At 39.6% G+C, this 25,368-nt stretch overlaps 1 protein-coding gene across 1 annotated transcript in view; it reads left to right on the forward strand.

Annotated features, from left to right (window-relative positions):
- Positions 1 to 25,368, forward strand: part of CEP128 (centrosomal protein 128) — a 247,937-nt gene that overhangs the window by 174,418 nt on the left and 48,151 nt on the right. The window contains exons 20-21 of the mRNA XM_040975214.1: positions 9,190 to 9,239; positions 24,859 to 24,882. Of these exons, the coding sequence (XP_040831148.1) occupies positions 9,190 to 9,239; positions 24,859 to 24,882 (74 nt within the window). The remainder of the gene's footprint in view (positions 1 to 9,189; positions 9,240 to 24,858; positions 24,883 to 25,368) is intronic.

Below are 25,368 nucleotides of genomic sequence, written 5' to 3' on the forward strand. Positions count from 1 at the left end.
TGCTCCTTCCTGCAAAGGACCAGTGCTCCGTGTTTTCACACGTTGGAAGGGATGGATCGTTTCCCTCTGAATCTTCGATAAGAGGACTAATCCCATTTCTAAGTGGTACACCTATCATGTAACACCTTCAAGACCCAGCTCTTAATGCCATTTTATTTATTATGTAGCTTCGTTCTTTCCTAAGTTTGTAACTATTTAGAGCACATATTCTGAAAAGAACCTGCGTTTGTCCTTGGATACAGATTTTGATAGTTTTGTTAAATGCGTTTTTTTACACAGATATTTATATAGGCAAATTTATGCACAAATGCACCAGAATCCTTTGAAAAGTTCAAGGAAAATGGAATTAAAAGTTTGGAGGTGAGCATCTGACCTTAACGAGTTCAGAAGCTGTTTAAGAGTGCCTGTGCTGATTCCCAGCTGTGGCTTCTGACTCTAGCTTGGGGCCACTTGACCCTGGAGGACAGTGGTGCTGACTCAACTGGCTTCCAGTGGCTTGCCTGCTTGCTGGCTTCTAGCCAGCACGTGAACCTGTAGTTTAGAGACCAGTATCTCTATTTCAGTCTCTCTGCTGTTTGTCTCATATCCCTCCCCAGCCCCGCCAACCCCTGTCTGTCTGTCTCTCAATGTGTGTCTCTCTGGCTTTCGAATGAAAAGTAGTTTTTATGGTAGTAAGAAATTTGACATATATGAGTATGTATTTAAACAAGGTTATGTAACAGAAAAGGTGATGAAAAGAAAGACAATGTGTCATGTTAGATCCCTTTAGGTTCAGGAAGTCTTTTTTGATGGCATGATATTTTAACAAAGAATCACATATTCCGTATTTTGTATGTGACGTGGTGTTCTGCTCTCTCACATGTGTTTATATATGAAAGTGCTGGGAAGAGAGCCTGCTGCTCATGAGTAGAATCTTTGAGGTCTGTTTACAAACACATCGACCTGCCTAACCCTTAGGGATTAGGCAGCAAATACAGTATATTGTGTTTCTCAAATAAAGATAACCTTTTGTATTCTATGGAGTCTAAACAAGGAGCATTTTCTCTTTTCCCCGTCTTTTAAAACTGCCTGCCTCTAGCCGGTCGATTGTGATTATATGTACCGTCCCCAGCTAATGCAAATAAGAGGAGTTGCTGATGGAAAGGGGAATTTTAAGGAGACTTCCAGAAATATTGTGGCAACACCAAATTGTTCCAATCAGCATGCTGGTGGAGTTCACACAGAATGGCTGCTTTGACTCTATCTGCAAGTCATCCCCACGTGTAATCTGGGCTCTGAGTTTTTTTTATATATTTTCTGCATCTTTTTTTTTTCCAGTTAAAATGCAGCAAATCCAGAAGCAAAAGAAGGGCAGATTGCCTGCCGTTGCTTAATAATCAACCCTAGTAAAAAAGAAATAAGTTAATTAGAAATATATGAGAATGAAATGAGGCACCTTTAAAGATAGGCAGTACAGTACAGGCACTGTTAATATGACAGTTTGTTATGGGTAGGCAGTTGTAATCAGGATTAAAAATAATTGAGCCTTTTTTACATTTATAAAGGCTACTAATTAAGGAAAGCAATGGTCTGTGACATTATCCATGAAAATGATTTGCCATCTGAACATAATATCAAAGAAAACATGTATTTGGTATCTTTTCATGCCATAATCTTACACGGTAAGCTTTTTGCTTTACTTTTAGTTTTCTAAAAATTTTTTTATCCTTCCTGTTAAAAATTAGATACACATTGTTAATTCTCAGTAATTGTAAGAGATTATAAAACCATCAGGATAGCAAACCTTTCTATTTCTGAACTGGGTTTGGTGTGTTTGATGGCCCTTTAGAAGTTCCGTTCCACGTCTGATTTGGGAGAAGCTGGGCTTTGAAGAAAGTCTTAATCTTTCCTTGCCTTGTCAGTGGCACAAAAGGAAATTGATCTGACAAATTAAAACATTTATTTTATTTAACTTATCTCTGAGAACATGTACGTCATGTTATTCTGCTGTCAGATGAAAAGTTGGCTTAATTTGTTAGAATTTAAAAGGACCCTGGATGAGAGGATTCAGAAAAATGACTGTAATTGTGAAGATTTGAGAAACAGACAAGAGATACTTAAAGGTATCTTAAGTTTGTTTTCCTTTGTGTGAAAAGAAAACGGGTAAATGTTAAAGGTGAATGAGAATGATTTGTCATGTCGTTTTTTTTGGTAAGCTTCAATGGGGATAATGATTTCAAATAAGAATTACCGTTTTTGCAGAATAATTGCCATCCCTATTTATTTCTGAGTAGTTGCTACTCACATTGTTTGAGCCACTCAACCTAGGTAACTTTTCACCTTGAGAGATTGTGCAGTAACCTACCCAAATTTGGTGCTGAATATTTTGATGCTAGTGGGTTGTTTGCAGTATCTAATCAAATCCTGTTACTCTATGGATGTGGTCATTGCAGCCCATAAGTCTAAGTTGGCATTTTACTGCCTTGCTGCCTAACAACAAGAGGAAGAAGGGAAACTGGGCTGATTGGTTTCCTTCTGATGTTGATCAATTGTCTTGTGTTACCTTCTCTGAAAGGCTTAGTGGCAACTTTTCCTTGGACTCAGGCATCGCTGGTTAGCCTGAACAGGCCTGGGTTTTGTTATTACTGTCCTTCCTAGCAGTACTAGGAGCAGAGAGTAGTCTCTATACCTGCTGGAATATGAGTCCCCAATTATTCAAAGATGAATAGAAGGGAGAAAATACACTCAGTGTGATGTAAGTTGCAGTGAAGCAACTTGTCACTTTAGAACTGTTTGACTTATTGATAGTACTCACCTATTTTGTGTCATCTGACTTATCATTTAATGTTCTTATCTGGGAGGTTAGATAGCATCTCTCTGATGTTTCTGGGTCTGCCCAGGACATTCAGCTTTTGAACTTCTGGCTTCCCAAGTTAGCGTAGTGGAGATGTAGATACTGGAATAGCGAAAAATCGGCAGAAACGTTCCATCTTCTCTCTTTTCCCTTAATGGTTTTGCACTTCTGTAAATGTTTGTAAGAAGCTATGCTTTTAGTGTTTTCTTAAAATTTATTTTGTGAGCAGATGTTTTTAAGTATAGGTGGCATTCTTAACAAAAGCGCCTACCCAAGATTTTGAATCTGACAGATAAAATTCACAAAATGAATAAAGTAGAATATATTTAAATCAGAAGCAAAGCAGTCTGGGAACACAGAAGAAGAACTGTTTCCAGATAGCTGAATGATGTTGAAACATGACACACTTTATGAAAAGTGGTGGAGGGTATTTACTCTGGGCCCGGGGTTGAAGAATCTTGATGTATTCTAGTCGCTGAATACCAGAAAGGGTCTTCTGCATGTCAGAGACCACTGTGGGGTTTCTCTGATAAGCACAGCATAATGGTTTTGGAACCAGATTTCCGGACAAATCCCAAATAACAGCATGCCAATGAGTTTGAACTTTACTTAGGCGTATGCAGTACCCTAACCACATTTCACCACTTTCTCTGGCTTCATTTTCATGAAGGACACCCAAGGTGAATCAAGAACCTCTTTCCATAAAGCTTAGGTCTATGCTTATAATATTTAACTGTGTATCCCCAAAACAACGCTATCTAGTCAGTCACCTGTGGCCCCACTGTGGAATCCAGTGACTGCAGACATCTCGAAGTGATTCTTAAAACCAAAGAGTTATAGAAACATGTGCTTCAGATTCATAGCTCTAGATAGTACAGGGGAAAGGCTGGGATGCTGAAGAACTTATGGAGAGAATATAGGCCGATGCTGTGATTAAACTGGGATGAGAGTTTCTGGAGACTTTTTATTTGTACAATGAATATATGAGACTTGAAGATTGATCGTGCTTTTCTGAAACATTTAAAGCAACTTTTTGTTTTACCCATGGCGTCAATTTGAAACATTGTCAACATTGTATTATCTGTTTCACAACATTGCACGGTATTGATCCCCAGATATTCAAATCAGCAAGAAAGGAATTAGTAGGGTTCATAAGGAATGCGGAGGGAAAGGTAATAATAATATAGAATCTCGGCCTTCAGAACAGAATATCATAACTGAGATGATATTGATACTATTTATCTTGTCATTATAAGCTTCTACTCAAGTATTTTTCTCCTGTTAATACTTACTTAGTATTCATAATTTATATTCTGTCACATTTATTGCTAATTACAATGTCTTCAAATAGTGAAGAGATACAAATGATAATAGTTAATGTAGTGATCCTAAAAAATTATTTTCGTCACCATCTTAGGGTAGACTAAGAGAAGTAAATGTATGAGTGTGTATGCAAGGGCTCGGATGTCCGTACATGCTCCGTAATCTATGAAAGAAATGTTAATGTTTCCTAGTTGTTTTTTCTTTTCTTTTCCTTTCTTTTTTTTTTTTTTTTTTGCAAATTTAGATATTGCTTCATATACAATTGGATCCAAGTTTTACAAAAGTACCTTTTATGTGCTCACAAGGTCATGCAGCTATCACAACTACATCCTTGTATTTTCATTGACTCAAAAAGAAACTCCCTAACTATTAACAGTCAGACCTATTCCATTTCTTCCGTCCTCTGGCAACAAACCTACCTTTATAGATTTACCTATTCTGACCATTTCATATAATTAAATGATATAACACTGTACAGAAACAGCACATTTTGAGTTTGCATTCATCATGTGATAGGCAAGTTGGGCTGCCTCCATCTTTTGACTATCACAAATAATGCTGTTGGCCAGAAAGGCCAGTGTCACATTAGCCGAGGCCACACTCCAGAGCCAGGACACATGAAAGACCTCATTCACAAATGGCAGAATTGCTTCCTCCCATTAAGTTTAAGAGCCCTTTGGCAAGTGAACTTTCTGGACCTCCTTAATAAGCACACTGTATCCCATAAGTTTTGGTATGTTGTGTCTTTTGTGTTTGTTCTTTTCAAAGAATTTTCTAATTTCCTCTTTGGTTTCCTCTTGGCTCACAATTAGTCAGGAGTGTATATTTCTAAATTCCTATATATTTGTGAATTTTCCAAATTTTCTTTCTTCATGGATTTCTAATATTCTACTGTGGTCAAGGAATATATTTGTAATGGTTTCAGACATGTAAAATTTATCTTGACATGTTTAATGGTCTGTCATATGGCTTATCCTAGATAATGCATATTGCACATTTTATCTTTTTTTTGTTTTTTTGAGGTTTATGTATTTATTTTTTTAATAATCTTAATTAGTTGATTAGGGTACAAAAGATCAAGGGTTACAGGATGAAAGTGGGTAATACCATTGTTTTCACACTAATATTATCATTTTTTTTCCCTGTATCAGGGGTCAGGGGAGAAACAAAGGGAAAAGCTCCACCCAGCCTCCCACCCATCCTAGATCCCCAGTGTGAGGTGCGCTCTCAGAGTCCTGCTCAAGCAGTTTTGATAGTTCAATGGTTCTGGAATGCTGCCAATCTCGCCATTCCATTGGCGATGAAACCTGTTCAGAGTCCACTGGCTGACATTGTCTCTTCGTGGTTGGGGTTCTGAGATCAGTATTTCATTTGGAGGGATCTCCAAAGAAACTTCATCTGAGATGATCCCAGACCTGAATCTTGTGTGAGTTTGCCAATACGGGGTCCGACACTGTCCGTCGCCCCAGTCAGCTTATGCACATGCCGGTTGTTGCCATTGCCGGTTCAGTTGTGTTTCCAGCCCTGTTTTCCACGTGAACCAATGGGTGTTGTAGTCCAGCTCGATCCTACCCACTTCATACTCGGTCCTCACGCAAACCAGTGGGAGCTGCAGCCTGGTTAGGGCAACTTCCCATAACCCCCACCAGTTCTGCACCCTACCTTGGTTCCCATGCATCCCAGTATGTACCACAGACTTGTTCAGTCTGTCCCACATCCCATTTAGCTCTTGTACATGTCAATGGGCATTGAAGCCTAGTTCAACCCAACCAACCTACTATTCTGCTCACACACATACTGGCAGGCACCTTTCTGTCTAGCCACCCCTGCCCCTGTCCTGGTTTTCGTGCTATCTAGCGAGAGTGGTTACCCATGAGGGAGGTGCCCACTATCTCCTTACTAGGTCACTCCCACTCCCAGATTATGCACTCTCCAGGTGGTTCTGGCATTTGACTTGACAGAATTAGCTCCCAGTGCCATCCTCTGCCAGCTGATGCCATGGCTAAGCCCAACCAACCCTCACCCACTCTAATTTTTGCTTGCACCAGTTGGAACAGTCAGCCTACCCTGGCTCTTCCCTTATCTAGTTCACATGAGGCCCACAGGTGTTGTAGCCCTGCCTAGTCTGATCTGCTCCCATCCCGACTCACGTTTTCCAATGGGAGTGGTTGTCCAGCAGGGGAACCCACATTCCCCTGTCAGCTTTACCTTCTCCCCCTGGTTTTCACATGTGATGTTTGGGCGTTGCAACCACATCTGGTAAGGCTAATCTCACTTTGGCATTCCTTAATGTGCGCTGGTGTGTGTCGCAACTGAACCTGGCCCAACCCACACTCTATTCTGGTGCTCAGATTTGCCAGCTGGTGATGTGAATGGGTTCAGCCTGGACTGCCCCCAACCCATGCCAAATGTATGCCAGTGTAATAATTTCCACAGCCTGTTCTGGGCGGTTTCCTATCATGCTTTTTGGGCTTACCTGAAGAGACTGTGTCCTGCCAGAGGAGTTGCCCAGTCTCCTCCATCAGAACCTCTCCCAATGCCAGATTTTGCATTTACCAGTGGGTCCATGAGCCAGCCCTACTCAGTTCACTTTCTGTCCTAGCAGGAACAGTGGCTTTCCTAACTGGCCTTCAACCCAAGCTGGTTCTTACTGTTGGATGTTTCAACTCAGCCACGGCTTGTCCATACCCACATACAGCTCACACATGGCTGAGACCTAGCCTAGTCAATCCCACATCTACCCTGGTCCTCCAGAGCACAAGATGGTGCTGGAGTCTAGGCTGGTTGGTGCTTCCAGTCCCAGTCTACACTTGTGCCAAGGGAGACTACAACCTTATCCTGATCAGAACGCAGCCCCCGTTCCAACCCATGCGTTTCTTGGTGGGAACCTCAACCCAGCTAGGGTGTCCCCTTAGCTCCTCAACCGGGCCTATTCCCAGCCTTAGATCATGTGCAGGCCAGTGGTTGCTCTGACTCAGCTTGGCAGAGCCCCTCCCCTGCCCTGGCCCCTGCCTTAGATGCTGTGGCTTTGCGTCCCTGGCTCACACAGATCAGTAAGTGCAAGGGCCTATTCAGCATGACCTGTGCTCCAGCCTGATTTCTGTTCTTTCTTGTGAGTTAAGGTTTGTTCGGCCCTGCCCAGTCTGCCCCCTTCCAGTTGCAGCCCGGCCCACTCCACATCCTGTTTTAGGATGCATATTCGGGTGTTGCTGTTTTGACCTGCCCAGACTGTTGTGGGTTCCTTTTATATTGTACATTTTAGAAGTGACTTTTAGGTCTATTGGTTTATAGCATCATTCTGATCTGCCATTTTCTTGGTGATGTTTCTTTTAATTGTTTTATTCCTGAAAGTGCATGCTTCGGGTTTCTCCTGAGCACCAGCGAGCACCAGCGATAGGTACAGGTGCAGGTGTACAGGTACAGGTGTGGATATCTGAAGGGTCTTTAAAAGGCTCATAGAAAATGTACATGGTTAGAAAACCATTGGTAGACTTCACAAGTTTTTTATTTTTAAGATATATTTATTTTTCATTGGAAAGTCAGATATACAGAGAAGAGGAGAGTTAGAAATAAAGATTTTCTGTCTGATGATTCACTCACTAAGTGACCACAATGGCCAGTGCTGTGCCAATCCGAAGCCAGGACCAGGAAATTCCTCTAGGTCTCCCACGTGGCTGCAGGGTCTCAAGGCCTTGGGCTGTCCCCTACTGCTTTCCCAGGTCACAAGCAAGGAGCTAGATGGGAAGTGGAGCTGCTGGGATTAGAACCAGCACCCTTATGGGATCCTTGTGCGTCCAAGGCGAGGATGCAGGAACAGGAATGATCTAACAGACTAGCTTTGTTTTACTACCTTACAGATAGAGAACCTGATATGCCAATCAAAATCATTTTTAAAATATACCCTAGATAAGTGACATTTCCTCTAATTTTATTGACTCAACCCTAATCAAAAGTTTTGGGAGGCAAAAATCAGTTACTCTAATAGATATAGAATAAAACATGCCACTCCTCAGTATACCCTTCTGAGTTCTTCAATCCCAAAGAGCCATCACCATGCAGTGCATCATCAGCTAGTTTGCCAAAAGGTTGAGTATTTTGCCGGCCCAGGAATGACATATACCGACACGGTTGCCCTCTGTCTTATTGCTGTTTCCTGCTATGTATAGTGTAACACTTTCTAAAATCATTTACATTTGCCTTTCTGGAATAGTTATGGAGTTTCTGTAACTTATGTTTTTCTTTCATGCAGCACAACCTCTTGGTAAGCTATATCAATCACAGAGGAAGTCAAATACTAGCATTAATGTGTTGCTTGCCTGTTTTCATCCAAGTTCTGACTCAGCCCAGTTGCCTTTAGGTTTCTGAGATCTAATAAGATCACAGGACATAGTGGTGGAGCTGCGGGCAGAAAATTCTGCTTACTAAATATATTTCCCTTTTTGGCAAATTCATAAATTAATGTAGAGCACGGATACACCATGGCTCTATTGCATGCATTAAGACAGAATTCTCTGCAGTTGTTTACCTTTCCTTACACTAATTTCTTAGAAATGATGCCAAACTGTTGGTCAGCTTTAATTTCAGTGTATCCTACCCTCTTGGTGTGAAGTGATAATTAGTATGACTTTACAGTGTGAGGTGGTGATCTACTTCCATTTCTAACACCCATTATTCCCAGGTATTTAAATGTGATTGTAAAAACCAATTCTGGAGGGGTTGGGAGTTGGCTTGGGAGCTTGTTTTAAGAGAAAACAGTTGATTTCTAGTTTTTTTTGTTCTTTTTTCTTTTTTTTAAGAATAAAGTGTCTCTGTCTTTATGTTAAATTTAATGTTACTTCTGAGCTCTTTAAGCATTATACAAAATTGCTGTAATGTAGCTGGAATTTTGAATCTGTAGCCGATTTGGTGTCCTCATTTTGCTACAGTTTGTAGAAGTCACTGACTGACTGGCGTTTTATGCTAGGTGCCAAACAATGTTTAGATTGTATTTGATGGACATTTTCCTTTTTTTTTAAATTTCTTTATAATTATAGATCTGCTGCAGGAGACCCAAAGAAAAAATGAAGAAATGGAATCTCTTCAGGTAAAGTAAAGTAAATTCTTAAATTGGGTGAGGATCTTTACAGTAAAAGCATGGTTTGACTGTTCTTTTATTCTCTGTTATTTGCATGTTTTTACTGCTGCATCACTTGAGGTGATAAATATGATATCAGAATATGAATGCTCAGGTTGGAATCTTGTTTAACAGTCTTTCAGAACCCCTATACACTAGAACAAGATGCTGCCTAAGGCTCCAGGTGACCTTTTTTTCTCCCTCTCTCTGCTTCTCCCCCTCCCCATGTGACTCTTGAAAGGAACCTTTATTCCTTATGGCAATTTAATGTACAGTGGAATAGGAATGGAAGGCCACATCCTCTCTCAGCCAGCATTCCCAATGCAATGCTGATGAGTTATCAAACTCTGATGAATTCATGGAACCTACATTTCCAAGCCAAACTCAAAAACTCTTCTAGTTACATGGATACTGTCTACGACCAACCAGGAATGTTAGTAAGCATCTGAAGCTTAAAAGTGATTTTATGTAGTCTTTTGACTTAGCATGCACATTTCTTGAACCAGAAAATTGTGTTTGAAAAGTTTCTGCTAGAATTTTAATTGACATTTCTGTGGAATGAACAATTAACTTTAAGTTGGCATCTGACAAAAGTCCTCTTTTCCTTTTACATTGCACTAACTTACAAATGGATAACTCAAATGTCTATCTTTATTAGGGAAAACATAATCAGTTATACTCACATGACAGAGCCAATTCACTTAATTTCTTATGGAGATTAAAAACAGTAAATTCTTTAGACATCCAGAATTCTTCATTGGTCTGCAGCTGTAGGGTGGGACTAGAGAGCGATGTATCCCAAGCTAGGGCTGATGATACTTGCTTCTGGCAGTGAAACAGGGGTCAAGTCAAGCCCAAAGGGTAGAGGAAATGTTCTGTGATTGGATATTTTTCTCTTAAATACCTTATGAATTGAGACAACATCGTGTGACTGATCTGAACATGCTGACAAAGCATAGTTTGTACAAACTCTAGTAAAGTGGCTTGTTTGCTATGGATGTGGACTGATAATTTCTTTTGCTTTCTTACATGCTTTCAAAATGGAAAAAAAAAATAAGAGCACTGGAAGTTGAAATCTGGGACTAAGAATAAAATCCCAAGTGTGTACTTGCCTTACCCATCTTCTTTAATTTAGTATAAGCCAAGTTTCTTATACTCACAGAAGACAAGACCTAATGGCATGAAGTATTTAGATTGAGCTGGGCTGGTAACCAAGTTTTTCTGGTTATGTATTGTATTCTGTTTGCCCCAGAATATCAAATATAAATATATGTATTGCACGCGTGTCTGACCTTTTGAGAATGGGAACACAAATCATTTTGAGTTTATCTCTCTAACAGTATGAATGTTGGAATCAGTAATAATTCATTAAATTTAATAGCCTACATTGCATCTCACATGTTTATTAAGTATTGGCATCATTTTCCACCAAAATTTCCATCAAAGGCCATGGAGTACTCCAGCCAACTAAATCGCTACACTTGATAATTTGGAGAAAACTAGTAGCATATAATTTAAAGTCATAAAAGCACATAGTAGTACTGTAGGGGAAAAATACAAGTTAGTTTTTAAAAATTTTTTGAGAGTATGAGGATGAAGTTAGCAGCCTTGAATTTTAAGTCCTGGCTCTCTGTCTCTCTCTCTCTCTGTCTCTCTCTCTCTCTCTCTCTCTCTCTCTCACACACACACACACACACACACACACATTCCCTCTTGAATCCTCCCACTCTGCCAACCTCCCCACTTACTGCATTGAAGGCAAAGGTCAGCAAGTGAAGAGGTTGGTATGAGTGGTGATAAACAGTGAAAAAAGGTAAAGTGACAGAAGAGGAGGGCAACAGGGAAGAGAGTACTTTTAATCTGCAGAGGAATCACAAACAAAGGAGACAGATGTATTTGGGGGTAATTTTCACAATACAGCTTATAATTACTGAGATTCTTCATTGGAATTTAGCAGCGATCATTTTGTGAGATTCATTTCTCGTTACATTCTTTGAAAACCAAGCATGTCTTGAACTATAAATCTGTAGTGCATATGGATTTGAGGAACATTGAAGCAAGCATCTTCATTCTTCAATTTTCCCAAATCAGCGGAAGGATTTACCATCGACTCCGAGGGTTTTCCCTTGGGTCAACTGAAGTGTTCTCCGTGAGTTCAAACCTGTGATAGATGGCAGCTAGAGACAGGTGCTGCTGCTCGTTTTGTTTTGTTTCTATTTGTTAACATTTCAACTTACCAGATTCAACTTTCACCAGCTTCTTGCTTTCCTCCTATTGCTTATGCCAAACACCCCAAAAGAGATGGCTTAGTGTCATGCTAGGTTATGCAAAGCTTCACCATGTAACCCATCATGAAAGAGTGCCCAAGTAACTCGTCTGTCCCTCCTCTTCTGCTAACTGAGTCATCTCCTTTTTTAGTTCATTTGAAATGAGTTGAAATTAGGTGAGGATGAGCTGTTTTGCTAGTCCCTCTCTTTTTTTAAAAAAAAACTAGGCCATCTGTACATTAACTTTGATGCAGAATCTATAAATAATAATACCAACTTCATAGAATTGGCAAGAGGATTAAAAGAACATGAGGAACTTGAAACCTAACAGGTTGTCGGTGAATATTCAGTCTGGGCTCTGTTTATTGTACCCACTGTGTCCCAGATACAATGCCGCATGCTGGAGATAAAAGCAAGAAACAAGGCGGGTATTTCTGGAAACAGTTTCTGATATTGTTAGATATTTTGTATAAGTTACCTGAATAATTTGTTTGATTAAAACATGTTTGTGTTTAAAAAAAAAAAAGACTTCCCAGAGTCCATGTTGCTAAGAATATTAAGTGGCATTAGTAATGCACTATTGTCGGATGACCCAAGATTCTATTCAAATTCTCTATTACTTATACTTTGGAAATATTCTGCAACCCTCAACTTGAAGGAAGTTTTAAAATTTGCTTTATATATATATATATATAGAGAGAGAGAGAGAGAGAGAGAGAGAGAGAGACTTTTGTAATTTTTGGAACTGTGTCAGTGATGGAAGAGTTGGAAATGTTAAGTTTTATTTATCACCTCTGTAGTACTTGGGCAAAAGCATTTAAAATGAGCAGAAAGGGGCAACTCATCTTTTCCCTAGCCACTACCTTAGCTCAAGTAGTTATGGGGTAGCATATGGTAACATGACTATATTGATTTGGAAAAAGCCAAGTAAATATTGATATGAGGTGTTATAACACAGAAATAGCAGTGCAGAATTGTAAGCCAAGTTGTAGAAAATATGTTTATAAAGAAAAATCACCAATGAATGATAAAGGGGCAACTGGTTGCCCTGGAAAAGGCTGCCATTAACATCTCAGCGAATCGAGTAACATTGCCAGGCCTCCTGGTGAACATCCCCGTGTTAAACTTGGCTAGTGAAAACCCTGCACTAATTTCCAGGGTTTTCTGTCAACGATTTTTCCAGATTATGGAATGCCCATAGGCTGTACCTGCAGTTCATATGATAATCTGAGAGTTTAGAGCCTCCAGGAAGATCACCTAGAACAGTATGTGTGTGTCTTTCATTTTAAAGACAGAGAAATGAAGCAGAAAGAACTTTTTTCTACCTGATTACTGTCAAAACACTTGAAAAAAGGTGGAGCTGAACCAGGCTGAAGCTGGAAGGCTGGAGCTTCAACTTGGTCTCTTGCAAGGGTGGCAGGTTGTTTGAAGCATCACCTACTGCCTCTTAGGTACCAGTAGCAAGAGCCTAGAATCAGAACCCAGGGACTCAAAACTGGTCTCCAGTGCAGGTTGCTGATGACCCAAGTAGTGTCTTCATCTCTGTGCCACATACTCCCTTAGAGTTATTTTAGAAAGAAATAAGGGTGAAATGGGAATATTTCTCCAATAATTCCTCCCCTCCCCCAGCCTCACACCCCACCAACACGCATACCCCAGGAGATACTGGAGTATAGTTTTAGAAGTCTCAGTGTGACTTCATTGACAAATCACTGTTAACTGTTTATTTTTATTTAAATAGAAAGTGATGTGGTATCTAGGTCTTCCTTAGCATGACTCCTGAGATTTGTAAAGGTACTTTTGTAACTCTAGAAATTAGAATGCATGATTGCATACCTACATACTACCCTAAGATGCGTCTAAATATGGGTATTTCTGGATTAGGGGGTAGGACAGTCCTTTGGCACTTTGAGTGTAAGGTGACATGACGGTTGCTTAAACTTTTTTGCTTTGTCTAAAGCTGAAGAGACGTATCCAGCTTTCAATTTGGTTTGAAGTTTCAACTGAGAGAAAATGTGAGTCTGTCTTGGGGTCAAGCAAGGTCTCAGCCAATTAGATTTGCACACTTCAATTTACTACATCAGGAGGCCTCGGGAGAGCTGGGAACCAAGTTTCCGAAAATGGCTTTCACTTGAAATTTTAGTGATCATTAAATTTTATCACTCTGTTTTACCTAAAATTTGCAAGTTAATTTTAATTCCAAATTTATGACAGAATATGACTTGAAAATAGAATACCCAGAGAGAGACATATACTTGTATCTGAATATAGTGGAGTTGATTGGCTAGGTTACATTCTTATGAGGATTAAAAAAAATGCAAAAACGTGCCTTTTTCTGTTTATCCAACAGAATAAAAAGCCCAAGTCTTCAGGACTCAGCAGTCTCCTTGTGCCAAACTTATAAAATAAACAAATAAATAACCTCTTTAAAAAAACAGACATGATTTGAAAACATTTTAAAAATAAAACGACAATGTAGTCTTTAAGCTCAATTGCCTGGGTTTTTCTTTGAGAGTTTACAAAAAAGCTTGGTAGTGGTAGTGAAAATGAATGAATGTGTTTTATAAGTTTTTCAAGTTGCTTCCACAAGGAGAGCAGTATTTTATTCATCATCATGCACTTTCTCCTGTGGCTGTTGACTTCACAAGATGCAACTCTCCTCAGCGGTCAGGGGGACCCTCCTTGCCACCCTCAGAGTCCAAGATCTGGTTCCCAGGGCACCGAGATTGATACATATAACAGCTTATATTATGTTGTGAAAAAGCAAAGCACCTCCGTAGGTTATGGTGTTTCATGGTGTAGAGCTTCATGGTGTAAAGTTTCCACTCGTCTCCTGTATCAGTGGCCTTCTTAGAACTGGGCTCCATTTGTTTTGGGTTTCAGAACTTAAGTGATTACATCAGGACCACTCTCCATAATCTAGACCTGTGTTTCTCCTACTGGATCCCTTATAGGTCTGAAACTTTGGGCACAGAGCCCTGTTACCCCTTTTGTCCTCCATCTGCTGATCTCAAGGACAGTGTTGAAAAGCATTTTTCTAATAACAGTTATAGAAAGTGACAGACTTGGAAACAAATGCTCTGCAATAATGCCTTTATGGTGAGAAAAATTTCTGTGGATTGATAAAATACGTTTTTGAGGTTCTACTTGTTAAATCACTGAACGTAACTAATTCTCCTGACTTCTAGGCTACCTCTGCCTAACCTCTGGCTGATTTACAAGAATATAAAAACGTACTATGTAGGATGTCCCTAATCTAGGATGTTAAAAAGTCACTAGTACTGGGACTCAGACTACTAAACATTATTTGATCAAACCATACGAACACCTGTTAAGACGGTGCTGCTTGGTTCAAAGGGCAATTACCCATTTATCGATATAGAAGAAAATCACCTCTCACATGGTAATGAATGGCGTGAATAGCTGTGTACTAGAGCTTGTCAAATGTATGTCACTTGTTCCTCATCCTAAAACCCAGAAAGTAGACGTTAGCGTTCTCCATTTATAGATAGCAGAGATGCTAAGGCTAATAGCTTATTTAACAGGATAGTATGTGTATGTGTGCATCTGCTTGCCTTCTAAACTATTGTACTGAAATATTCAGGAGCTAAGGAGAAACAAATTTCCACACTTTTCTTTTTAAGTTATTGGTCTTACCTTTAACCCTTACCACTTCTTAAAGTCATTAAATTTCAAGCACTACTTGGGATTTTAATACCCTTTATGATTCCATAAATAATTACAAGCCACAAAGATTTTGAGTTTACAGTCATGTAACAACTGGAGCAGTAATTGTGTGTGTGTGTGTGTGTGTGCGCGCTCACGCACCTGCATGTGGTAGCACATGAAGGAAGATGCTTATTCTTGGTGTAAAATTATGAACAAATCTACCACCCTCAAACATTTCTAGGAAGAAGAAAGGATCACTTTTCTTTTTCTATTTTGCACCTTTTCTTTTTGCTTATTCCTCAAGTTTTAAACAGACCAAGAGGCTGTTATACAAGCCCCCCCCCAGGCTTCTTCAATTTCAGCTTGAAATCAAGCTCAGGACATTCTGGCAGAAATTAGAGACTGCATAGAATATGCCCACAGATGTTAAATATCCAGAAGTGATAACACTAAAACGAGCTCAGAAAATTGCTAATAAGCATCTCTTCTCATATGTAGTGTTTTTTTTTAAATCATAATCGGTGATTGTTTTGGTTTGTTTTTTTTTTTTTTTTAGAAAACTTGGTTCTCACTGCATTCATTTTTTTTGGTCAGTTTTGCCATATACTTAATATTCTACATTGAACTTGTTAGCAGTCTAATGTTTACTTTTAAAAGTGTGAAGGCTTATTACCATGTTAATAAATAGCACGTAATGTTTGTAAGATTTCTGATTTTGCTCATAATGTGAAATAGAAACATCTCCCTTGGAATGCATGCTAGGGGTAATGAAAGCCCCTCATCCTCCCTTTGCTTCTGGAAAAAAAAATTAATAAATTTGTCACATATTAAATGTGGGTTGCAGGAAAGAGGCTACATATGAGCTTTCGTAAAATGTAGATGCCAGCAGCCAAGCCCCAGAGTTAGGGAGCAGCACAATAAAAGTGTCACTTAGCTGCACAATGTCACAGCTAATTAAGTTTGGATATTTGCTTGCCTCAATCTTCTGCCTTTTCCCCCAGTGGTTTTGACTGTGCTTTAGTAGGGCTGAGTGCAGATATGTTAAGCAGTTGTGGCATAGTTAAGAAAGGTAAATGGGAAAAAAAAGTGTACTCCTTGTTGTAATAGAATGAAGTAAACACAAAATGTGTACAAATAATGGCTTTTATTTAAATACGAAATTATATTTTAAAATACAATGTGTTGTATTGCACCTTCACCTCATGTTTGTTTTTTTAAATTAATTTTATTTTTTATAATGATTACATGGCTGATCAGGGTGGGAAGGATCGAAGTTTAGCGAAAACTGGATGAACTAATTTTTTCCGATTTTGTTATTTCTTCTTGTTGTTTCTGGGAGAAGGGCGGGGGAAGCCACTCATGACTTTCCACACGTCCCAGTGTCCAGGAATGGTGAACTGCCACCTCGCATCAACCCAGAGTCCCAGTGTGTATATAGGTACACATAGGTACAAAGGTTCTGTCCAAGTGGCCTGGATAGTTCTGGAATGCTGTTGATTTCACCAATCCAAGGATGATGTCACCTTCCCAATGTCTATTGGCTGATATAGTAAGCTTCAAGTCTCCATTCACTGAGACTTTTTGCTGTCATCGTTTTACTGGGATGGTTGTCCAGTTTGCTCTGATCTCCTCCTACTGTTACAACACCAAATTAGCTGCCATATTCTCCTTTGACAAAAGGGCCTGTGTCTACTGCTCCTAAGCAGGACATTTTCTTGCAGGTGAACCCAAGGATCCAGGCCAGGCAACCCAAGCTCTGCAGGATCCCCTGCCCCTGGGGCTCATAAACCCAGCACCAACCTTACAGGCAGGCGCCAGTACCCAGGCCAGATGGCCCAAGCCCCACTGGCACCTGATATTTTTTAAGAGGCTCTAATGTGCCCCGTTGATTTTAGGACAAACACTCCAGGGTGGTTTTATAGGCTTTCTCTGTCCTCTGCCACACACAAACACGCAACAGGTTTGCTGGTAATTAAAAAGCATTATTTGTCTATTTGTTCACAAAACTGCACTGTCAGCATACATATTTTCACTAGCTCCATTTATGGAATTCATAAGAACAAAGTGTGTATGAGAACATTAGTGTATGTGTGTATCTTTGTGTACAACCTTTAATTTAATTTTGAGAGTTATCATATGGTCCATTCAATCCAGCTTTTGTTGGATTACAGCTCAGCACCCGCCACTTAATTGTGAAGTGAATGTCACCATATTTAATATCTTCATATCTGTTTCTCTAATTTTAAATCAGGAATTAATTGAATGATTAATAATATCCCCTATTGGGTATTATTGCAAGTATTAAAAATAAGAACATATGTGGCAGAAGTACATAGTGACATTTTTGGCTGTTAATGAACTCTTAATAGTGTTGACAGTTATGATACTTATAATTTAAAGGGATGTTTTCATTCACGGCAACACTTTGTATTAATGTCCCATTGATTGTTCTTATCTTTGGGAGCTTTAAAAACAGTTCTCTAGCCGGACTTGGCTTATTTTCCTACCTTCGTGACTCTTGTCCCGGGATTAAAGGTTACCCATCTCAAGAATGTTTGTCTTTTAAAAGATAAACTGATACCAGTTTCAAGAATATGTTTTTGGGTTAGTTTTCAGAGAATGTACTTATGTCGATAGATTTTTAAATTACTTAGCGAGGGGAAGGAACATATACTTTTGATTAATAGTATCTTCCTAAACTTCACATCGCACTGCTGTGTGAAGCACAGGTAAGGCACACTAAGCAATCAGTCACTTTGTTTACTTGCTAAAAGTGGCCTATTACCCGATTCTTTCGTTCATTTCTTAGACTTTGGAACTTCAGATCATTTACTTCCAGGATTTTTTTTTATTGAAAGAGATTGAGAACACTTTCAGTTAAACCACTGCTCTTTTTTTTTATAATGCTGTAAATTAAAATGTTTTAAATTCTAAGTATTGATTTCTCTAAAATTTGTTACTTTCAGAAGGTGTTATTTTGGAACCCATTTAAAAGTGCTATCTGAAATCTATTCTATACCTCTAGATGCAGAAATTTAAAAATTAGCTTGAAATTACATTGTCTTATATTTATAGTGCTTTCAGTTAAACTTGAGATAATAGAGTTTTTTGAGGCTTTTCCATAACTCACATCTCTCTTAAACAGCTAAAGCTACCATTTAAACTTTCAACTTGGGAAGATGCTAGTCAGACTGCAGAGAAAACTCAGAGTGAAGCTCAATTTGAAGAAAAAGCAGTTAAGTATTTCATAGGTAGGAATATTTAGGATATCTGTAAGTGAATAGTCAGACTACATCAACTGTATCTTAAGGCATAGTAGGTAGATTACACCTTATGTATGCTTTGTGCTCCCCAGTAGTGCAACTAAGTTGTTGGGTTGGTTTTTTCTCTCTCTCTCTCTCTCTCTCTCCCTCTCTCTCCCTCCCTCCCTCCCTCCCTCCCTCCTTTTTCTTTTTACAAAGAGAAGTCCACCATTGTTTATCAGAGATAAAATAGTATGAAGCTAGTGTTAACTCTTGATTTTGTGCTTGTCATGGAAGTTAGTGATAGTTTTCTTCTAAGCCAAACTGACTTAGTAGGAAAAAAAAAAAAGGTGATGTCAGCCACATGAATTATTTTCAAACCTCCTGGTTTTGTCTTGAGTATCCTTCTCAGTGGTATCTCTGGCGTCCAGTGCTGAGGCGTACCCGTATCCAGAAGCATGAGGAGGCATGTGAGGATGAGGAGTGAAAAGACCCCTTTTGCATACCTTCAGATTTAATCCCGAAGTAAGGGACTCTGATGTAAATTAGGATATGGACTCTTGGGGTTCCCCAAAAGTTAGATCATTTAATCCCCATGGCAGTCTCCTTTTGCTGTTCTGTGACTCACTCAGTCACCTGCCAGGTAGTCAACACCAGGCACTATGTTCAGATATTCAGGAGGGAGGAGCTTGAAACATAGGAGTCCTATGGCCATATGGTTTGCTTATGAACATTCTTTCTCCCTAAGCCTGAAAGAAAGCAAAGGATAGATATGTCAGCACCAGGCCTTCCCATGAGATCAGCTGTCTTTGGACTCCTCAGGATCCCTGAGAACCAAAGTGTCCCCTCTTTTGTTTTCTACAAGCTGTGTATGACACAAGCCTGCTCCTAAGTCATCCTGCAGTCACCACTGCAGTGTGTTTTGCCCAGGAGTTTGGAGTACATTCTGTTGATGTATGACTAACCCCACAACTGAGACATGTACTTTATTTTTTTATAAATCTCTGAAAAGCAGTGGTTTGTGGGTTTCTCAGTTGTTGGCTTTCTCCCTGTACACCTCAACACTTGTTCCTGCATCTCTTTTTGGGCGGGGGGGGGGTGGACAATCAATCTTGGAAATTATGTTGGTGTCAGTTGTATTGCCCCTTACCACCATCTCAGTCTTTATTTTATCTACAAATAATTTTTCATTGCTCTCCATTTCAGCTGTCACTCACTGAGCAATTACCTTAGTTGCCTGTCGTCCACAGTCTCACTGTTGTATTCAGTGATCTCAGAAGAAAAATAATTCAGTGTCTTGTGCCCTGCATTTTGATAGCCATCCTGTTCCGTAGGCACACAGCTCTGTGCCACGCTGCATTGTGCTCCGGAGAAAGGGACTTGCAATGGTTTTTCATTGTGAGATTATGCGAAAGAAATCTCATCACTTTACTTTGTTTGCTAAAGTGAGCATGATAAAGCTTTTCTTGACTTCAGATTCATACAGCCGACTACAAGTGTTGACAGGAACTTTAATGAAAACCCTTTCTTACCTGCTGTTTCAAGTTTTGTTTTCCTGTCTGAAAGCTGTCAAGAAAGAAAGAAAAAAAATCCTGTTTCCATAGCTTTCTGTTCATCTTCCTCCCCCACTTGGTGTGTAGCCCCTTCCCTCCAAAGCCAGGCTCCCCTCCCACTTCAGGGTAGGTGCAACCTCAGCTTTTCTTCCACGGGGTCAACCTGTGGGCTGCCACAGTCAGCAGTGGTCGCACCAGGGGCAAGCCCACAAACCAGAATGCCCCTTCTGGGAGCCTAACAGCAAACTCACAGGTATAGGACAGTGATTGCCAACGTGACCATAATAGGAGGCAAGAGGTCCTGAAAATGTGAATTAGACATTTTGAGTTTAATTTTACCTCCTGATTTGTTTTCCCGTTGGGTTCTGTCAGCCATTTGCCAGCCTTGGAGTGGCATGGTTGCACCGGGAGTCAGCACTGCAAGCTCCCTGTAGGCTAGGGCATGATAGATCCCTTGAAAGTGGGTTTTCTTGAGAAGTCAAAATGCTGAATGAAGCTTTTTTTTATTAGCAGGGGTTTTATTTTAGATGAAATTTTGGTGTCTGACTGTATGTTGTTTTTCTTTTTCAACGTTTCTGGTTGCTTATGTTGAGCCCTGAAGTAGACTATTTGAATACAGCACATAAATTTGTCGTGAAATGAGTTAGCAACTATTGACACCAGGTATCCAGCGATGGCTAAATGGAATTTTGATTGCAAAATCAATACATGATGTTCCAGTGCAGCTTGACTTAATTTGCTTTAAATGTGAAGTGACTGACTAACTTCTAATAGACAGCATACAATTTTTGTATAGATAATTGAGGCACTTGACACGTGTTATATTTTAAAGCTTTGTAATGTTGCTCCATTGATATTATGGTTCTTTGCTTTGTTTTACTTCAAAGTAAAAGTGAAGATCAGTTAGGATCTTCACTTTTTATTTTTGCCACCATCAAGTTTGAAAAAAACATTTAAGTTAATTCTGGTTCTTTGAATTATTTAAAAAAATAAAATAACCGGCAAATTGTTAAAGGTAATGGATTGTCTTAGGGAATGCCTCGGAGGAAAAAAAAAACCCATGTATATTACTTGTATTTCATTCTATGTCTTAGATACAGGAAGTAGCAGATAAAGTGAGACTTGTAATTAAGAATTAACATTGAAAGGAAGGACACGATGCACTGGTCTCTTTAGATGGAGCTGAGGGGAGTTTTCTCTTCCAGAAAAGAGGCTTTGTGCTTCTAGAACAGAAAGGGAACAGAATTTTAAAATGTTAAGCCTTTCTGGATTGTTTTTACTTGTAGTTCACACTTATTAGTGAAACATTATGACCTACACAAGCCTCATTAATTGGCAGTAGTGGTTAATACCTTGTTAGCTGTGGTTGATTCACCAGCTGACCTAATACAATTCGGGACAATGTACCTAATTTTATATTTCCCTAATTTCCTATTATTTAAAAAAAAAACCCACTCATTTCTCCTGGGAAATTATATCAATAGGATGAAGTAGGTTACAGACATACGGAGGACATTTGCATCCAAATAGATTATATATTGACCTATATATTTTAGCCATATAGAATTGTTTCAAGCATTTGGACCCATGATTGTATAGAGAGCACTTTTTAAGAAAATGTTTAAGATTTATTTGTTTTTATTGGAAAAGGAGATCAGATTTACAGAGATAAGGACTGATAGAGGGAAAGATCTTCCATCCATTGGTTCATTTCTCTCACCAAATAACTACAATGGCCAGAGCTGAGTTGATTCAAAGGTAGGAGACAGGAGCCAATCCAAAGCCAGGAGCTGCTACATCTTTCATGAAAGTACAGGATCCAAGTCTTTGGACCATCCTCTCCTGCTTTCCCAGGTCACAGGAAGGGAGCTAGATGGCAAGTGGAGAAGCCGGGACACAAATTGGTGCCCATATTGGATCCAGATGCTTGCAAGGTGCGGATTTAGCCCTGAGCCATCAGGTTTTTTTAATTGAACTAAAAAAAAAACTTAGAAATTTGAAGGCATTTAACATAAGTTATAGTTAGATCAGTTCATATTTGACAAAGACTGAGGTATGAATTAAGGCAACTCACTTCAGTTCTGTTTATCATCATGTGCAATGACCTAATCTTTAAACATTTGTTTATTTGAGCAGCAGAGTGACGGAGGATGAGACAGGAGACATGGGAGAGGTCTTCCATCTGCTCATTTACTCTTCACACGGTATAACAGCCCGATGTGGTCTAGGCTGAACCTGGTTCTCCCATGTGGGGGTGGTGGGAGCCCAACCACCAAGGCTGTCCTCTGCTGCTTTCCAAGCATTTTAGCAGGGAACTGGCTCGGAAAGTGAAATTTCCCGAGACTCCAGCTGCAGTTTTGATATGGGAGGCCAGCATGTCAAATGGCAGCTTGACCTGTTGTACACAATGCCATCCCTGCAAGCCCATGAAACCCACTGCTCGATGCGAACTACGTGCATACTGTCAAAATGTGATAATCCTTCAGAATGTCAGCCTACAAACCCATGGTCTGGGAAAACGTAAGGCCCAAATAGGGGTTACAAGTATTTTGAGCCTTCTAAGGTGCTTTGTAAAAATGTGATCTGGCCCAAAGGCTGTTTCCATCTGTATAAAGGTTTCACTGTGCTTCTGTGTATTATGCAAAAGATAATAAAGCATTGCTGGTGATTTTGTCCCAGATGTGTTATGGATACCATGCCAAGTAAGAAAAAAATCAAAGTCTTTTGGGAGAATCATATGCATTGATTATGAAGCACTCAAATGTGACAGGATAGATGTTACCAACAAAATAGCAGTTATTTTATGAAAATGATGGGTGCGCCAAGGAAGTCCTCTCAAGTGTGCCAACCAAATGTTTTTGGGAAAAAAAGGAATTAATTGTCAAGTTTATTTAGTTGCAAAGATTTTTGAAGTACTTGGTTTGTTTTGTTTGTTTGTCTTGGGTTTTTTGTTTTCTTTTGCCTTTTTTTTTAAATAACAAATTTTTCTGTGAAGTTTTTGAAGCTTCCTCATATTCCTAAGATTAGCCTGCTTTGGGCTGATTTTGTCTTACTTTGATTCATTTAACTTCTTCCCACACAGTCAAGTGTTTGCTGGATGGAAGCATTCCAGTCAGTTTCCCAGTTTAAAGTTGATTTGCAGAGGCCTGCCATGTGTTGTAGGTGAAACAGAGCATGTAGGTGATGTCCAAGTTTATTCTGTTCTTACGTGTCAGGAATCCACGTGGGTATCTGTAGGGTACAAGAGACCCGGGGTGAGTCCTTCTGTATGGTAGTTTCTTCCTTTGACTTAAGCCAAATGATTAATCTGACTGAACAACTTCCCTTGTAATCTCTGGGAAAAAAAAATTTGGTATGTAATTGTTCTCTTATTCTTTTAGCTTTTTAAGTAGTGTTGTTAATGAATTTGCTTTAGTGTCAATATTGCTATACTCCTGCTAACATTCTGTAGATTATGAAAGCCAATCTTTTGTTCATTGGGAATATCTTTCTCATTTGTTTTCCTGGCTTGTTTTTAGTAATGATACAGTTATTCATTCAAAAATATGCATTTATTTGATAGGCAGAATTACAGAGAAACAGAAGGAGAAACGGAGATCTTAAATGCACTGAATCACTCCTCAGCTGGCTTAAATGACTGGGACCGGGACTGGCTGAAGCCAGCAGCCAGGAGCTTCTTTTGTAGTGGCAGTGGTCCAAGAATTTGGGCCAACCTCTGCTGCTTTCCCAGGCACACTAGTAGGAAGCGTGCTAGAAAATGGAGCAGCTGGAACTCAAGTCAATACTCAGAAGGGCAGGCAGCAATTTAAACTGTCTCCCCACAACACCGGCTCCTGCTTTTGAATTTGTAAAAATTTATTGGAAAAGCAGAGAGAAAGGAAGTGAGAGCAGCAGAGACGGATGGACAGACAAGGTGGGGTCAGAGCAAAGCTGAGCGCCAAAAACGCAATCTGATTCTTCCACACGTATGACTGGATTTTCCTTATCTCAGCCATCACTGGTACTTGCAAGGTCCCCTGTTCGCAAGAAGCTAGAGGATTGAATGCAGGAATTGTGATGTGGGACACGTGTCTAAATGTCACATCCTACCTGCTTACTAGTTTTAACTGATGAACACATTCTTTTTTTAATAGAAGTTTTTGGTTTTCCCTGTTGATTTTTTAAAAGTTGTTTGAAACAGGTGTGTGTGTGTGTGTGTGTGTGTGTGTGAGAGAGAGAGAGAGAGAGAGAGAGAGAGAGAGAGAGAAAGAGAGAGAGAGAGAGAGAAACCACATCCACCAATTCATGCCCCGTATGCCAGGTGCCTAGTCCTCAGATCTCTCCTTGAAGGAACCCAGCCTAGAGAGCAATTGCCTGCTGCCTTTACACTCTCGGCACGTTAGCAGGAAGATGGAATCTGGAGTAAAGCTAGAAGCAGAATCCAGGATCTCTGACATGGGACGTGGGCACCCCAGCCACTGTTGTCACAGTCTCGAGGCACACAGACTAAAGTCTGTTTATTCTGAATCTGCCTTCCTGCAAGATTGTGTTAGTACGTTATATAGAACGGATGCCTAATGTAGGTGCTGGATTCGTTTTTTGCTATCATTACTATTGTCCAGTTCTGGCTCATATATTCAAATCTATGACTTATTTATCCTTAAATACATAGGTGGTTTTACCGGTACAAAAGTGGTAAGAGTGATTCCTTTCAGCTAACAGATCTAAAATGATGGTATTTGCTGTTAAACTCTATAATCCTAATAATGTGTAAGATGAGAAAGGGAATAATAATTATTTTGTGCTTAGCAGCCTAGTGCGTGTGAAATGACTTTCTGTAGCGTTGATTTTACAATTCTGTGTTCTGCTTTGTTTCCAGGACCGTGTGCATGTGTTAGAAACGGTAAGTTGGGGCCTTTTCACTTTCCTTGTATCCAAAGTACTGCCGCCTCCTGATGTGGATTTCAGAGCAAAAGAAGCAGTTGGAGAAAGTGCTTCTGTAGCTACAACTGACATTCAAATTCGAAAATGAACTAAATTGTCATAAAGGTATGTGAACACAGATGTTTTATGTGAAAAAATCAAAAACAAAATACTGAGCGCATTTCAGTGGTCAATATCCTGTAAGACACACATCAGGCTGTACTGATCTACAGGAAACGTAGCCATTTGAATGTCATCCATGCCTGGCGTTTTTATGTCTTTATTTCCAATCACTGACAGGATTGCCTGGAAAAAAAACCAGGTCAAAGATGCTTTCAATGCTCACGTTTGTGCTGTATTTTTGTGGCCACTGTTTAAAATAAAAAGACCAACAGCTAACTCTCCCGAATTATTTGATAAGAATCTAGTATTTGACAATAATTCTTAGGTGACAGCTGTGAAAGAG

This window comes from Ochotona curzoniae, unplaced genomic scaffold (genome assembly GCF_017591425.1).
Source record: "Ochotona curzoniae isolate NIBS_2020 unplaced genomic scaffold, NIBS_Ocur_1.0 contig_2688, whole genome shotgun sequence".
In the NCBI taxonomy this organism is placed as follows: Eukaryota; Metazoa; Chordata; class Mammalia; order Lagomorpha; family Ochotonidae; genus Ochotona; species Ochotona curzoniae.